This window comes from Pseudomassariella vexata (assembly GCF_002105095.1).
Source record: "Pseudomassariella vexata strain CBS 129021 chromosome Unknown BCR38scaffold_3, whole genome shotgun sequence".
Taxonomy (NCBI): Eukaryota; Fungi; Ascomycota; class Sordariomycetes; order Amphisphaeriales; family Pseudomassariaceae; genus Pseudomassariella; species Pseudomassariella vexata.
In genome coordinates this window covers 839,535-853,678 of record NW_024467958.1, presented here as the reverse complement: position 1 = coordinate 853,678, position 14,144 = coordinate 839,535, and the positions used below count along the sequence as shown (strand labels likewise).

The 14,144-nt window shown below is 49.2% G+C and overlaps 3 protein-coding genes across 3 annotated transcripts; 2 read left to right on the top strand and 1 right to left on the bottom strand.

Annotated features, from left to right (window-relative positions):
• Positions 1-3,040: 3,040 nt before the first annotated feature.
• BCR38DRAFT_455390 (glycoside hydrolase superfamily) lies at positions 3,041-5,016 on the top strand (the record flags this gene model as incomplete). The annotated part of the gene is made up of 9 exons (XM_040861785.1): positions 3,041-3,063; positions 3,215-3,356; positions 3,395-3,509; positions 3,595-3,709; positions 3,757-3,970; positions 4,093-4,192; positions 4,295-4,444; positions 4,515-4,779; positions 4,860-5,016. 9 exons carry the CDS (start codon positions 3,041-3,043, stop codon positions 5,014-5,016), a joined length of 1,281 nt encoding a protein of 426 aa, XP_040718681.1.
• Positions 5,017-8,284: 3,268 nt separating this feature from the next.
• BCR38DRAFT_336066 (putative DNA repair and recombination protein RAD26) lies at positions 8,285-11,761 on the top strand (the record flags this gene model as incomplete). The annotated part of the gene is made up of 1 exon (XM_040855429.1): positions 8,285-11,761. One exon carries the CDS (start codon positions 8,285-8,287, stop codon positions 11,759-11,761), a length of 3,477 nt encoding a protein of 1,158 aa, XP_040718680.1.
• Positions 11,762-12,794: 1,033 nt separating this feature from the next.
• BCR38DRAFT_131584 (ribosomal protein S11-domain-containing protein) lies at positions 12,795-14,078 on the bottom strand. The gene is made up of 4 exons (XM_040853558.1): positions 13,888-14,078; positions 13,748-13,820; positions 13,407-13,567; positions 12,795-13,347 (listed from the first exon to the last, which is right to left on the bottom strand). The coding sequence occupies exons 1-4, from the start codon at positions 13,952-13,954 to the stop codon at positions 13,196-13,198; spliced, it is 453 nt and encodes a 150-aa protein (XP_040718679.1). The 5' UTR covers positions 13,955-14,078; the 3' UTR covers positions 12,795-13,195.
• Positions 14,079-14,144: the final 66 nt, after the last annotated feature.

Sequence of the window (14,144 nt, the reverse complement as noted above, 5' to 3'; positions counted from 1 at the left end):
GCATCGTCGCTATTCTGCAGCCAAGAGTGGTCTAAGCCACTCAGCCAGCAAGCAAGCCATACGCCCTCGTACACGGCATACGCGCCCTCTGGTCTCATGTACACCGCGCGTATGGCGAGATTCAACGCGGGGTTCGGTTCCAAGCTTGAGTGTAAGTCATTGCCGAAGGCTTCGACTGTCACCGTCAGATCATATCCATATGTGGATGGACTAGGGGCCCGTGTTCTTTTTCCTATTCTGGCATATACATGTATCACGATACGTTGCGGCAGTTTACTACCTAGTTAATTTGGTGTTTTGGAATTCCGAGATCTGCCGTTCATTCGGGGTTACGGTTTTGTTACCAGTCTGCGATAGTAGCGCATGTCTCGAACCTCTCGCGTTCGTACAATACAACCTTACGAGAAGCTGTGCCAAGGAAATCGCAAGGTTATCTGTGTATCAGTGCTTGTTGCAGCCATGACAATCTATCGAGACTCATTATCATAGGTTTAGGTCATCCACGCGTACCGCTTGCGTAGACGACAACCATGATGATGCTGTTAGGGCTGCCGTGATGGTCGTAGTCACTTGCGCTCCCAGCCATCTACCAACACACAAGCATGGTCGGCTAAAAGTCAATTATGTTATAATCGAATTAAAAGGCACCAAGTAGAAAGGATAGGTTCCGTAATAGAGCATTGTGGCTTTACATGTAGGGTGTGCCACGGACTCCGACGGCAACACCTTTGGGGCATGTGGGGAGGAGTCGGCTCTATACCAAGCCCCGACTTTACGCAATCAAGGCACAGCTTACCCAAATTGGCGGGCTCACTTAAACCCGACAACCGTCTTGTGACCCAGCCGGTTTCCAGAAATTCTTAATCGGTGGATCGCACTGCAGGAACTTCCGCGGATCGAGTTGTGGATCAGGATTAGCCCCAGAATGACTCGATAAGGAAGCAGAAAATAGCTGACGTGACGCTGGTTGATCATTATTTGCTGCTTTTGACACGTATGACTGGTTGGATTTCGAGTTATGCGGGATTGGACCCCGAGGAACGAACTAGTTAGAGCCACTGTTCTCATGATGTGGTCATGGTTCAGATCTAAGGTAGTGAACCCCCAAACGCACCCGACGGCATCTGATAAGAAACAAGCTTTCGCATTTCCGGCACCTCGAGCACTGCGCAAGAAACAATTCGGTTCTGCCGGAAACGCAGTGTTGCCAGGATTGAGCTATATGATATTATGCCTGCGGCTGCGGACGTAACAATGATGGAATGATGCCGACTCCAATTGACAAGACTTTGCGATCAGATACGCGTAGACTGGGCTCTTGCACTTATTTCACACTGGTGTTGATCAGCTTGGCGAAGTCTTGTCAAAAACTTGGCCTTTTCTTGAATCTCGTACCATACTTTAGAGTTCTCAGACTTACCGGAATGGGTACCGAGGAACACCTAATCGAGGCACGTTGCCTGTGCCGGGGCAAGTAGACATGTCTACCTGTGCGATCGCTCATCTCGCATTGTGTGGACAGGATCAAGCCGTTATATATGCTACCCCACCCCAACACGAGTACGAGCTGTAAGTTGTGGCTGTCATGTGGCTCACGTCCAATTGGGTACTTCAGTTAGCATAACTATAGTGAGGTGTGTAGCATTCATAGAATCGCGTCTGTTAACCCTAATGATCTTATTTCCTTTCCTCATGTCCATAAGTAGGGCTTAAGTAATCAATGGTTTGACAATGTCTATCGATCATCGAGCGGAGTACTGAGGTCTACTAGCGGTCTAATAGCGGTTCACATACTATAGAGCCTTAAGCCTTACAACTTGACTAGACCCTATACAGGGAAATAATCTTGATACTGGCTCACCTCGCACCGTTCTAACGCTGTCCTTGGAATTATATGCTCAATATTCGTTATTGGATGAACCAGAACTAGGGGCAGATCCGGGAACAGCCCATGGAGGGGAGAGGGCGACAAGATGAGTTTGAGACACAATCTATAGTAGCTCTATTTGAAGGCCTCGCCGAACTCGATATGTTTTCATGGGCTTACATGCCGGGCCTGGATCGGGTATTGTCTGCGGTATTTTTCGGTCCTCCCGCGAGTGCTTCAAGCGAGTTCACTGAAGATTTGACGCACTGGACATCGAGGTTCTTACCGAATAACCAGTCCTCTGCCAGGACTCCATCTACAACATGCTACAGGTAAATTATCTAATAGTCTCAAATCATTTCTCCTTCTTCTCGTCTGAGATCTGAGGCATGGACTTGTTCACCGAATGTCGATATGCTGCAGTTTCCCGTGGTGTGTGGATGATCGGGGGAACACCAACTCAAGTTGACAGTTCGTAGCACTTTTACCAAACCTGAGACATGCATTGAGTGCTTGCATACTATGATTAATCTTCTCTGAGTGGCGTAACCGTTGACTCGATATACAATAGTTTCCTAGCCACGGTTTCAGGGCGGCCTTTGCATTGGAATTACTTCGTTGCGCACAGTTCCACCGGACTGTTACTGCTGTCAGAGAATAATCTTGTCTGAAATATTTGTGCTTCAGGGTAAATCAGGCCCATTTCAACTCATTTGAATCCTGATAAAGCCTCCATGCCGTGTTCCAGGCACAGCGAAACCGGTTCGGTTGAGTTACCGATCTGGTAGAACTCCCGTATACCCTACAGTGACGTGCTAAGCTTCGAGGCCCAATATCAATGTGAAGTGATCATCTTAACGAGAGACTGTGCTTGCGTTCTTGAACACCCCTAGAGACGTCTGGGGCGATGGACCGTAAATGTCATGTAGTATGGAAATACTAAAGCCTGTCGCAGATAATATTGAGCAATCCGTCGTGTCTTGCTTTCTGGATTTGACTTCGGCCACGACCAAGAATGACCATATGTGCATCTTTGTGTATGTTAAATCCATTCTCGTTGGCATCGTATATATGGCCAAGTCTCTGGGTTCCCCCCCCCCTCTCTTTTTAGAGACCATATAATAGCAGACAGCACGCCACATTGGTCATCTGCACTCCGACAAGAAGTCAAGCATGCGTTCCAAAGAGCTTTTTATGTTTGTCCTTCTTGAATTTCGGATGTGGTGTTGTCTCAATGTACAAAAACTCAGCCTTGTGACCCCGGGACCGGGTGCTGTGGTCCGCTGTGAGTCCACATAACCCACGCATCCTTCAAATCTCTGTGTCTAACCACGGGAACATTTGCAGAAATGCCACGGGCAACGGCTCATGCGGATTTGGCCCTGAGTATTGCGGCGAAAACTGTACATCGGGCTGCAACCACAAGAGCGAGTGTGATCCCAGCCACTGGGGCCCTCCATACGCCAACGCTACGAACTGCCCCTTGAACGTCTGCTGCAGCCGGTGGGGTTACTGCCAACAGATCAGTCTTTTTGTCCCAATACAACTGTGACTCCGCCTAGCTGTGATGTGAGCTCGAACACGACGCGGGGGAGGGTCGTGGGATACTACGAGGGATGGAATTGGCAAATACCTTGCGGCAGTAGGTTATGTTGAAATTGCCTCATGCATCCTCCTCATCGGCAAATAGTCATTGTTATGCACGTGGTTGACGAGATTATTGGTAGGAATGCCGCCCGCGGAGATTCCTCTGGGCTACTATACCCACATCATATTCGCCTTCTCCATGATCGACAACCAGTCTTTCAGCTTGTCTCCCATGGATAGCATCACTTCTACTCTGTACAAGCCAGTTAAATATTTGAAAAAGGAGACAGCCAGACCTCCAGGTTTGGATCGCCGTTGGCGGCTGGGGGCATGAACAACCCCGGCCCGACGCGAAAGGCGTTTTCCACCCTCGCCCAGTCACATTTGGATCAGGACCTCTTCTTTGACTCACTCGTCAGATTTATGCAGGACAATGATTCCGATGGCGTTGATCTCGATTGGGAATATCCTGTTGCGGAGGATCGTGGTGGTGCCCCTGAAGACTTGCAGAACTTCGTTACCATGCTGCGGCGACTGCGCGAGCGATTGGATCAAGGGGAGAAGCATTATGGGCTGCGTATCACTCTGATAATTAGGAGTGACAGATTAAAAGATACGAACACAACATGCTGACTTAGGTACGCATCGAGCCCGCGGGTTATTACTACATGAAGGGCTTCAATATCAGCGGTCTGGAACCTCATGTCGATTGGTTCAATGTCATGACTTATGATCTTCGTAAGCCTACTCAACCTGTCTTATTCCAATGCTTCTTTGTCCCTTTTTCGCCGTGACGGGGTTTTATGGCCGACTTACACACAAGCATTTGTTTCCCTGCAGATGGTGATTGGGACGCCAATATCACGACTGTAACAAATCATGCGCCTGCGCACACCAACTTGACCGAGATAAACGATGGATTGGACCTCCTGTGGAGAAACAAAATTGACCCAGCGCGCGTAAACATGGGACTAGGGTTCTGTGGCCGAAGTAAGTCACCATCCTGTCTTTCCGCCTCACCAAGAGCTTCGAGCCCCTGAAGGTCTAACGCATCAGCAAGCTTTTACAATGGAGGATCCCGACTGTATGGCTGTAAATTGCCCCTTCAAAGAATTAGGTCATGCAGGTGGTTGCACCAACACAACGGGGGTCCTCTCCATAAGCGAGATCAACAATGTCATTCATCGTAGGCCCGTCAATATTACGCTGGACGAAAAGGCCGCGGTGAAAATTGCTACTTGGGATACGGATCAGTGGATCAGCTATGATGACGAAGCGACCCTGAAGATGAAGGTCGACTACGCTAACAGACACTGCCTCGGAGGGTACGTTCTTTCCCTACATTCAACATTAATGATACTCTTGCTGGTTACTGAAGCACTTCGACCCACTGACGTATGTTCAGAACTATGGTTTGGGCTGTCGATTTTGATGATGGCACCCTTAGCAAGGCGCTGAGTGCCAGTCTGGGTCGAGAGATATCTCCGGTAATGCCTCCATACGGGGCTGGGAACTGGAGCTATGGGAACGAGACTCGGCGCATGAGTTTTAAACTTGAGTGATAATTCGTACGCATTCCGTTCTTTCAGATAAATCCTTCTCTAGTATGTTGGTCAGCTGTCAGCTGAAGATTGATATTCCTACTCCTTCTGGTTTCCACAGCTTATAACAACAATAAACTAAAATTTACTCCTGCGAGTAGATAATGCCCTATAGTACACTATAGAGCAAGAGTTCGATGGCTTGAACGCACAATTGCACTTTGAAGTTCATCTGGGGGGCTTTTCTACCTCGTTACATTTGTTTAAGTGTGGCACGGGTGGTTTCTAGACATAATTCATATCATTCATACAGTTCATGTTAATATCTTATGCAGTGTCCGGGGAACACATAGGTTTCACTTAAGTTGGGAGATTGCACTTGCCGACCCCATACGATCTTCAGATTCTGGAATTCACCCCAGTGAGTGAGAAATTACCACGGTATCGTGTGTAATTATTGAAACAACTCAAAATCTGGTACTTCGCGGGTTGTTGACCTTGTAAAAACACGAATATTATCTTGGGTGAACTACGGCCTGGAATCTCCGCAAACAATATCAATATACTAGTATTGTTCATGGGACTACATTGAACAGCCACTTCAGCCGACAACTCCTAACGCTGTTTCTTGAAAGATTATTTCATCAAGCGTCGCATCTTGCGCTTCCATCTCCGCAGCACGTGCCATGCATCATGGACAACCCACTTAACTCGGAACCTGGCATTCGACTGATATCCTACCGCGGTAGCTGAGATATGTCTAGCCATTCAAGTGGCCCACTCCCAGGGCCCATCCAGTCCCCCAGGAATTGAATTTAAATACTCCTAAGCAGCCATTCCGCCAAAGTCGGGGTACTCAGTGGCAAGCGCCGCCAGTCTCGAGCTCAACGAATCCGTTCCGTTGTTCTCTTAATCAGCAAGCTCATGGTGACCTTGTTGACTAGGAAGCCGTTGTCGATAATACACCGTAATCCGATATCGAATTTGCCACTTCCCAGTTGAAGTAGTATTGGGCATCGTAGAAGTCGATGACCCTGTGCACTGGACCTCCAAGTCGAAACAACTGAAGCCGCTGATGTTCTGCCACTTTGTGGAGAGCCGAAGAAATAGGGGCTAGGGTGATGACGAAGCTATTGCCGAAGTTGGCTAGAAGCTGGTTGCTGCGATGTATGTTTCCAGAAGTGACATGGCGACTTCGACGTCTAGATTGAGGTCTTGTAGACTGTGCCGGACTATGCTGTCATGGAGAGGATCGTAGTCATTCTCGAACTGAGCGTCGTTCCCGTCGAGAAGTGTGAACGAGCCTGAGGATGCGCCGTCGACCATACCTGTCACGGTGACTCATTGGGCTTGCAGTTGCGCGACATCGCTCCACATCTTCACATATACCTCAGGTGAAAACACGCCTACACACACAACAACAATAACATATTACACTCTATTACTCTTTTAATTAACGAAGCCACCCTGTAGCTACCGGGTAGAAATCCCCAAATATCCGCTGTATATTCATAATCTAACAGAACACTGCAACGATGACGTGCGTCACTGCAATTTTGGGTTCATTGCTATGAGCAGATGGAGGAGGATTTGCTTAGTGGCTGATTCGTTCATGTGTGTTGTCTGTTAATAGATAACTGCACGATGGCCTTCAGCAGCGGCATGGCAGACCAAGAAGAAAAGGAACGACAGCAGATGGATAAGCCTAACTGTGGCATTGTATGTGGCATGAAGATAGGAAGATAGCGGTCCGGTCGCAAATGACCAATAGACACTGCAAGAGGGCCGAAGCTGTGGTGCTTGTGCCATTTTATATCATCCACTTCGACGCCGGATGAAGTCGTATGGCCGATCGCCATGAACGATCGTCCTAGATTGCTTCTTAGCATAATACATCTAGGGAAGCAATGAGACTAGGTAGCCTTAAGCACATTTTTAACACGTATGTCACCATGGAATAGTATCACCACGGTGCTGACTGCCAACAGCAAGGTGAGCAGCGAAACGATCCATAGATATCAGCCCCTGTCCGTAATTGCCAGTCCCACCCAGCCTTCCCAACCAGCACGTGATAATCGATGGGGGGTCATGACATTCGTTCGTGGCTTCCACCTTGCTGATGGTCTTCTCTACTACCCTCGGTTGGCAAGTGCAATTGCGCTAAGATGCTCGTAGGGTTGCTGACCTCGACATCGATTGATGGTGGTGGTGAGATGGCGTCACACCGGGCATGGATTCAAGCCGTCAGTCCGGAGTTGAACAAGAAAATGCGGCATGCCGCCCGCGGCTCGTTGCATCCCCGCCGTTCACGACCACGTCGGCCACTATTGTTGGGATGGTTTTCTGTGCCTGAATTTGCTTGTGCGCTACGCCGGAGTGCGCTAGCAACGATGATGGACTAGATCGGACTTGATGGAACATGTAGACAGGATCGATCTTAGAGGAATAACTACTGAGTAATCGGGAAACGGAATCGGTGGTCGGACTTACCCGAGTAGTGATTATCTCGTTATCGCTAGCTAACTAGTCCCACCATATAACGTTACTAATAATCCTCCCAGATTCACTCGTTATCGATAGATTTGAACCAATCATAGTCCTAATCGACTCGAGAGACCCACTGTCCAAGCCTTCCCTGCGTCACCACCATCAGGCAGCATCCCTCACAAAGAGCCGCACCTCCAGGATTAGTCAATGCGCCGCCATCGCCGGACTGTCACTCCTTTGGTGTCTACCTTCAACCTGCACATTGTTGTTCGGACCTGGGTTGGAGCTCTTTCGCAATACCCAGGCTTCGAAACACTTTCCTAAGCTCTTCATTTACTTCCTTCCATCTCTGCCTCGCAGCCACGACGCCTTCATGTGGCCGAGTCCCCTTGGTGCAGGCTTCTTTTATTCGACGCACTTGCCCTGTAGTGCAGCACTACTTTCTCCATCACTGTCCGCCCTTGCCTTGAGAACGCCTCGAGAACGCTGAAGCCGACTTCGTCCGTCCTTTTTGCGCTTTGCGTCTAATCCTTTACTTTTTACATTCCCGTCTTTCGGGCATCGTTAAATTGTCTCATTCATCTTTATGGACATTCGCAGCAGTTAAACTCCCATTACCATGGCCACAGATACTGGGCGTCGGCCCAGTGGAGATCCGGCACAGCACGACAATGTACAGCTTAATGAAAGCTTGCAAGATGACACCACCCCTGCGATCATTGGGGTCGCAACAGCAAATGACTCCGGGCTTGAGAATTCTCCTGGAAACGCTGATGGGGATGAGATTGCTCTTGGTGACGACATGGATGAGGAATCTGCACTGAAAACTCTCACCGAAAACGTTCGGGATCAAGATGACCTGGAACGGGATATTACACGTCGGGCTAATCTAGCCATGATCGACGTCGAGGATGAAAGGGACCAGAAGCGCATTGAAAAAGCTGAGGCCAACATACGAAGACTCGAACTCCAGAAGCAGTCACAAGAGGAGAGCTTCCGCAAGGCAATTGGCAGGCCGGCATTGAAGGAGAAGATCAAGCAGGAGATTGCTCGACTAGAGTCCGAGATAGAGATTTCTGCCAGGGACATTCACGACTTCCATAGTCGTATTGACCAACGGCACCAAGGCGCTGCTGATGGAAGCGACCTGCTTCAAGGTGGCAGTCAGAAGCTACCAAACGAGAGCCATCGCGAATTCCTCATCCGCACTGGAAAGATCACACCGTTTGCCAAATTCGGTGCTAGGTTTGGAGATGATCAACGTGATGCCGTCGAAGGAGAATTGGCAAATGCCTTGGCCAATGCAGAAGATGAAGCTGTTGCTGAGGAGTGGGAAGAATTGGAGAAAGACGCGGGTTACGGGCCGAGGTCTCACCAGAACCTTCGAGCACCTGGCTTCAATGAGGAGCCTGACGCTGTGTCAGCTGTAGCCGAGACAGAATTCTCATTGCGCCCACGCAAGAAGCGCAAAGTCCAGCGCAGCAGCGACAGCCCAGAGGCGTCCACGTTTTTCAATACCACATCTGATACGGTGGATAATGAGGCAGATTTCGTCGACGATGAACAATCGGAAGGATATGATCTTACGGACCGACCTCAAAAAAAGAAGAGGAAGCGTGTTAAGTCATCCAAGGATGACGAGAAGACGGATCTGAGTCATATTGACGACGGCAATGAAAATGTTTATCAAAGCAGACTGGCAGATTGGGTGGAGAGAAGAAGCAGAGCACGCCTTCACCAACAAGGCGTCGCTGCCGATCAGCCGGAGCATGGCGAAGAAGGTAACGACGACCAGCCCGAATGGTTTAAGCCTTCTCCCGATGGGCCGGACCACGACTTTGGAAACGGACTCAAACTTCCAAGTGACATCTACCGGGCCCTATTTGACTACCAGAAGACTGGAGTGCAGTGGCTTGCTGAGTTGTACAATCAGAAGGTTGGAGGCATTATTGGAGATGAAATGGGCCTTGGCAAAACTGTGCAGCTCATTTCTTTCGTCGCAGCTTTGCACTACAGCAGAATGCTGGATAAGCCCGTAATTGTCGTGGCTCCTGCAACAGTGCTGCAGCAATGGGTCAATGAGTTCCATCGTTGGTGGCCACCTCTGCGTGTCTCTATTCTTCACTCCTCCGGAAGTGGAATGTTGAATGTTCGGAGCGAGAGCCGAATCGAAGACGATGAGCGTGCCAGGGACAAGCGAAATGATGATACACCGTCGGGCAAAGCGGCGAGACGGATCACGCAGCGGGTCGTTGACCATGGCCATGTTCTTGTCACGACCTACGCTGGTCTGCAGACCTATGGCAATATTCTTATTCCCATTGAGTGGGGGTATGCCGTTCTGGATGAGGGACACAAGATTCGGAACCCCAACACCGCAATCACGATCTATTGCAAAGAGCTTCGAACCCCGAACCGTATCATTCTCTCGGGTACCCCCATGCAGAACAGTCTGATAGAGTTGTGGTCTCTTTTCGATTTCATCTTCCCGATGCGGCTTGGACACCTCATCGACTTTCGGAATCACTTTGAGAATCCTATTAGGATAGGCGGATACGCTAATGCATCCAATCTGCAAATCATGACTGCGGAGAAGTGTGCCCAGGTGCTGAAAGATGCCATCAGCCCTTTCCTTCTCCAGCGACTCAAGATGGATGTCGCGACGGATCTCCCCAAGAAGAGCGAGCAAGTCCTGTTCTGCAAATTAACCCGCCCGCAGCGAGACGCCTATGAGCTCTTCTTACGATCCGAAAAAATGAATTTAATCTTAAACAAGAATATGAACTCACTTTTTGGTATCGACATTCTTCGCAAGATCTGCAACCATCCAGACCTACTGGATCAGAAGCTGAGAGTGAGTCAATCCTACAATTGGGGCATGGCCAACAAGTCCGGCAAGATGCAGGTTGTGAAATCACTCTTGCCAATGTGGAAGAAGATGGGCCACAAGTCATTGTTATTTAGCCAAGGTACCCAAATGCTCGATATACTCGAAAAGTTTGTCCAACGTCTCGGTGGGATCAACTATGTGAGGATGGACGGCACCACTGCTATTAAGGATAGACAGATCCTTGTAGACAAATTTAACACCGACCCCGAGCTTGACCTATTCCTGCTCACAACGAAGGTTGGGGGCCTAGGAGTCAATCTCACAGGTGCCAGCCGCGTCATCATCTTCGATCCCGACTGGAATCCGTCCACTGATGTCCAGGCTCGCGAGAGAGCATGGCGTTTGGGACAGAAGAAGGAGGTCACTATCTACCGACTCATGACAGCTGGTACAATTGAGGAGAAGATTTACCACCGCCAAATCTTCAAGCAGTTCCTGAGCAACAAGGTCCTCAAGGATCCGAAGCAGCGTACAAAATTCGAACTCTCTGACCTGCATGACTTGTTCACTCTTGGCTCGGTTGACGAGAAAACCACGGCAACAGGCAGACTTTTCCAAGACTCCGAGGTAACCTTTAATGGCTCGCCTGCATTAGGCGAGTCTGCTTCTGCTTCTACTTCGACCCTAACCACAAAGAGTGCGGGCGGGTTAGTAAGCAAGCCCTCTGATGGTGACAACGCTCAAGATCTACGAACCATAGATGGTGTCGCCTCCCTTGAGGACTATCAACCCGCCGCCGAAGGCCAGCCTGCACCCACCGAAGAAGCTCGGCTTATGGAAGGCATATTTGCTCGATCTGGTGTTCATTCAGCTTTAGAGCATGAAACCATTATAGATGGAAAGAGAAAGATACAACCCAGCCGTGCAATTCTACAAGCAGACGCGAACCAAGTTGCTGCTGCTGCGAGCAATTCTCTGCGTAGAGCAGGCGAAGAAGCTAGACATATACCCATTGGGACTGTGACTTGGACGGGTGAAGTAGGAGAAGCCGGCAGACCCTCTAACATTAGACGTGGCAGAGTCGGTCCAGGTAGTAGCACCATCCTCGCCAGGGTTGCAGACCGTCAGGGGCGCAACACGACCCCGAGTCGATCTGGGGCATCATCGAGTGCCTCTACTCTACGGGGTGAAACGCCTTCCCGCGCAGCACCAGCGTCTCGAGACTCGTCGAAAATTGAGGAATTTGCAAGAATGATTCCGGCTTTCATACGCAGGCACGGAGGTCAGGTCCCCACAAAGCTGCTGGCTGACCACTACAACCGCTTCTGTGTAACGGCCCAAGATAGTGACGACTTCAAGACTGCGCTGAACCGAGTTGCGGAGATGAAGCAGAGGGGCGGCACCATGCGAGGCATCTGGAGCTTGAAGGAGGCCAAACCTTCGAGCTAGGAGAGACGATTGTGACATTGTAGGATATGAAAGGCGTTCAGAGGCCTGGCTAGTTATCTTTGGAGATGCGATCTTGGGCCACAGTTGGTTGGCTAACTGGGAGCATTGGCTGGGCTCTTCTGTTGCATTGATAAATGCACATTTGCACGGATGGTAGATAGCGTCTGCACCGTATTACCGTTTAGAAGAGGATGTGGTTATCCTCGCAGTCTAATGTTCAGCGGCGAGCTCCATCCCTGATGCGTTGATTTGACAACAGATGATATAATCGGAGTAGAGCGGCTGTCAATTGGTTTAAAGGAAGCCACATTTCTAGCCACAACACCACCCAGAGGCAACATAATTTAAAGATCAATTCTACAGGCCAAACGCATCCGATTTCCATTATTTCAATAATTCTGGTAGGCAAGTCGATTACCTTTAGCATCAATTATGTATTACCAGCGAGTTAACATAGAATTAAAGTCCTCGTTAATCCCTGTTAATCCCTGGGACTGATAGCATTCGTTAGCAGAGCTATCAGACGTACGATAGGCATAGTTTTAAATATCAGATTTCACCCTTCGCATTAAGCTTTTTATAGGGTTAACTTTAGGGCTATTATAGACGTTAATATTCTTATAGCAGTGTTCGTTAAACTGATTCTATGTATATTTAGTAGCATAAGTAGGGTCGCTATCATACTAGACGATAAATTCTACACTAATAACGTACTTCTCGATTAGTACCGTTTTGGGTTTAGAGGATTCCCATACTAGTAGCTTTACCGACGCTAAAACAGTATAATATACATTAGTTAGGGACCTTAATCATAAGATAGTCGAGGATTCTTTTCGCATCCCTAATTTTAGCTCGTTTTTTTGTCTTCTACCCCAGATTAACCATCTTATGATTAATTTAAGAGGATAAAAATCAATAACTGGAAAGTCCAGCTAATTTCGAATAGAGCTGCCACATAAAAGAGTAATAACGTCAACAATGTTACAGTGGATTTAGGAATGAATTTCAAAACAGGCGTAATTCAGAGGGGTTGATATGTGTTTCAACAATTTGACCATCGCTCCGCCGAAGACTTTCACTGCCGTATTCAGGTCACATGATACATGCACATCACGTGAACCACAAGAAAATTTGAGTGATCAGCGAGACATTTCCATCAATTCCTGCTACCACGGCCAAGTGAAGAGACGCATCAATGTGACAACGAAAAGGCAAAATTCTTGCCGACTTCATTATCTTGATTCGTAGTAGACTAGCTACGGAGACCAGGCAGAAATTGCCGTTCTCCTCGTAATTGTCAGATGCCGCCACATAGAGAAGCCCAGATGCTGTTGGTGATGCATGAAACGCGTGACCTCATCCATTCGTGTTGTAATGGATAGTTCTCTGCAAAGAGAACTGCCACAATATATGCAGGCATACGATGTGGTGCAATCACAGACGACGACCACGGCGACCACCCTTTCTGCGAGTGCTGTCGGATGGGGTGGGGGTGACGTCCTCAATGCGGCCGATCTTCATGCCGGAACGGGCGAGAGCGCGGAGAGCAGACTGGGCACCAGGGCCGGGGGTCTTGGTGCCGTTACCTGTTGTATCCTGTCAGCTACTGTCTACATCCTCAGTGTGCATAGTACTGTCGTCTCACCTCCAGTGGCGCGAATCTTGATGTGAAGGGCGTTGATACCGAGCTCCTTGCAGCGGATGGCGACATCCTGGGCTGCCAACATGGCGGCGTAGGGGGACGACTCATCACGGTCGGCCTTGACCTTCATGCCACCAGTGACACGGCAGATGGTTTCGCGGCCACTGGAATCACCCAGAATGTTAGCCTCATTAACCAAAGGTCATATCTTGTTTTCAGACAAGACAGCTGGGAGCTGAGAGAGAGAGCGTGCGTCTTGCTTGGCTATGAATGTGCTACGCTGCGCAAGACGCAATTCCGCTCCTCAATCCAGCTGTCATTCTATGGGTATCTCTTAAACGAACCTGAGATCGGTGACGTGAACGAAGGTGTCGTTGAACGAGGCGAAGATACGGGCAACGCCGAAGACAAGCTCACCTGGAGAAGACAGGCAATGTTAGTATTCCCGCTCCTCTTTCTCACTTGACGGTGGCGGATGACGTACCATCTCTGACCTGAGGGCCGAGGGAGATGTTCTCCTGGGGAGCGCGGACGGTCTTCTTGGGGGCCATTTTGACTGATGTCGATCGTCGTGGTCGTGTAGACTCGTGCGGTTGATGAATTGCAAGCTTGACGGGCAGTCGCGACGGATAGAATTACAATGCCTTTGCTTTTCAAAGTTGGATGGCGGGATTGTGAAGCGGTCAGCGAAGGCAAAAACCGCGCAGTTAGGCGCTCATTGGCCAACCACAAACAAACCCT

Excerpts from the sequence above, each read along its gene's own strand:
- BCR38DRAFT_131584 (XM_040853558.1), bottom strand. The coding sequence starts at position 13,954 with ATGGCCCCCAAGAAGACCGTCCGCGCTCCCCAGGAGAACATCTCCCTC. Across the intron at positions 13,568-13,747 it reads GTTCACGTCACCGATCTCAG|TGGCCGCGAAACCATCTGCC; the intron begins GTTCGTTTAAGA and ends GGGTGATTCCAG. Across the intron at positions 13,348-13,406 it reads CAAGATTCGCGCCACTGGAG|GTAACGGCACCAAGACCCCC; the intron begins GTGAGACGACAG and ends AGGATACAACAG.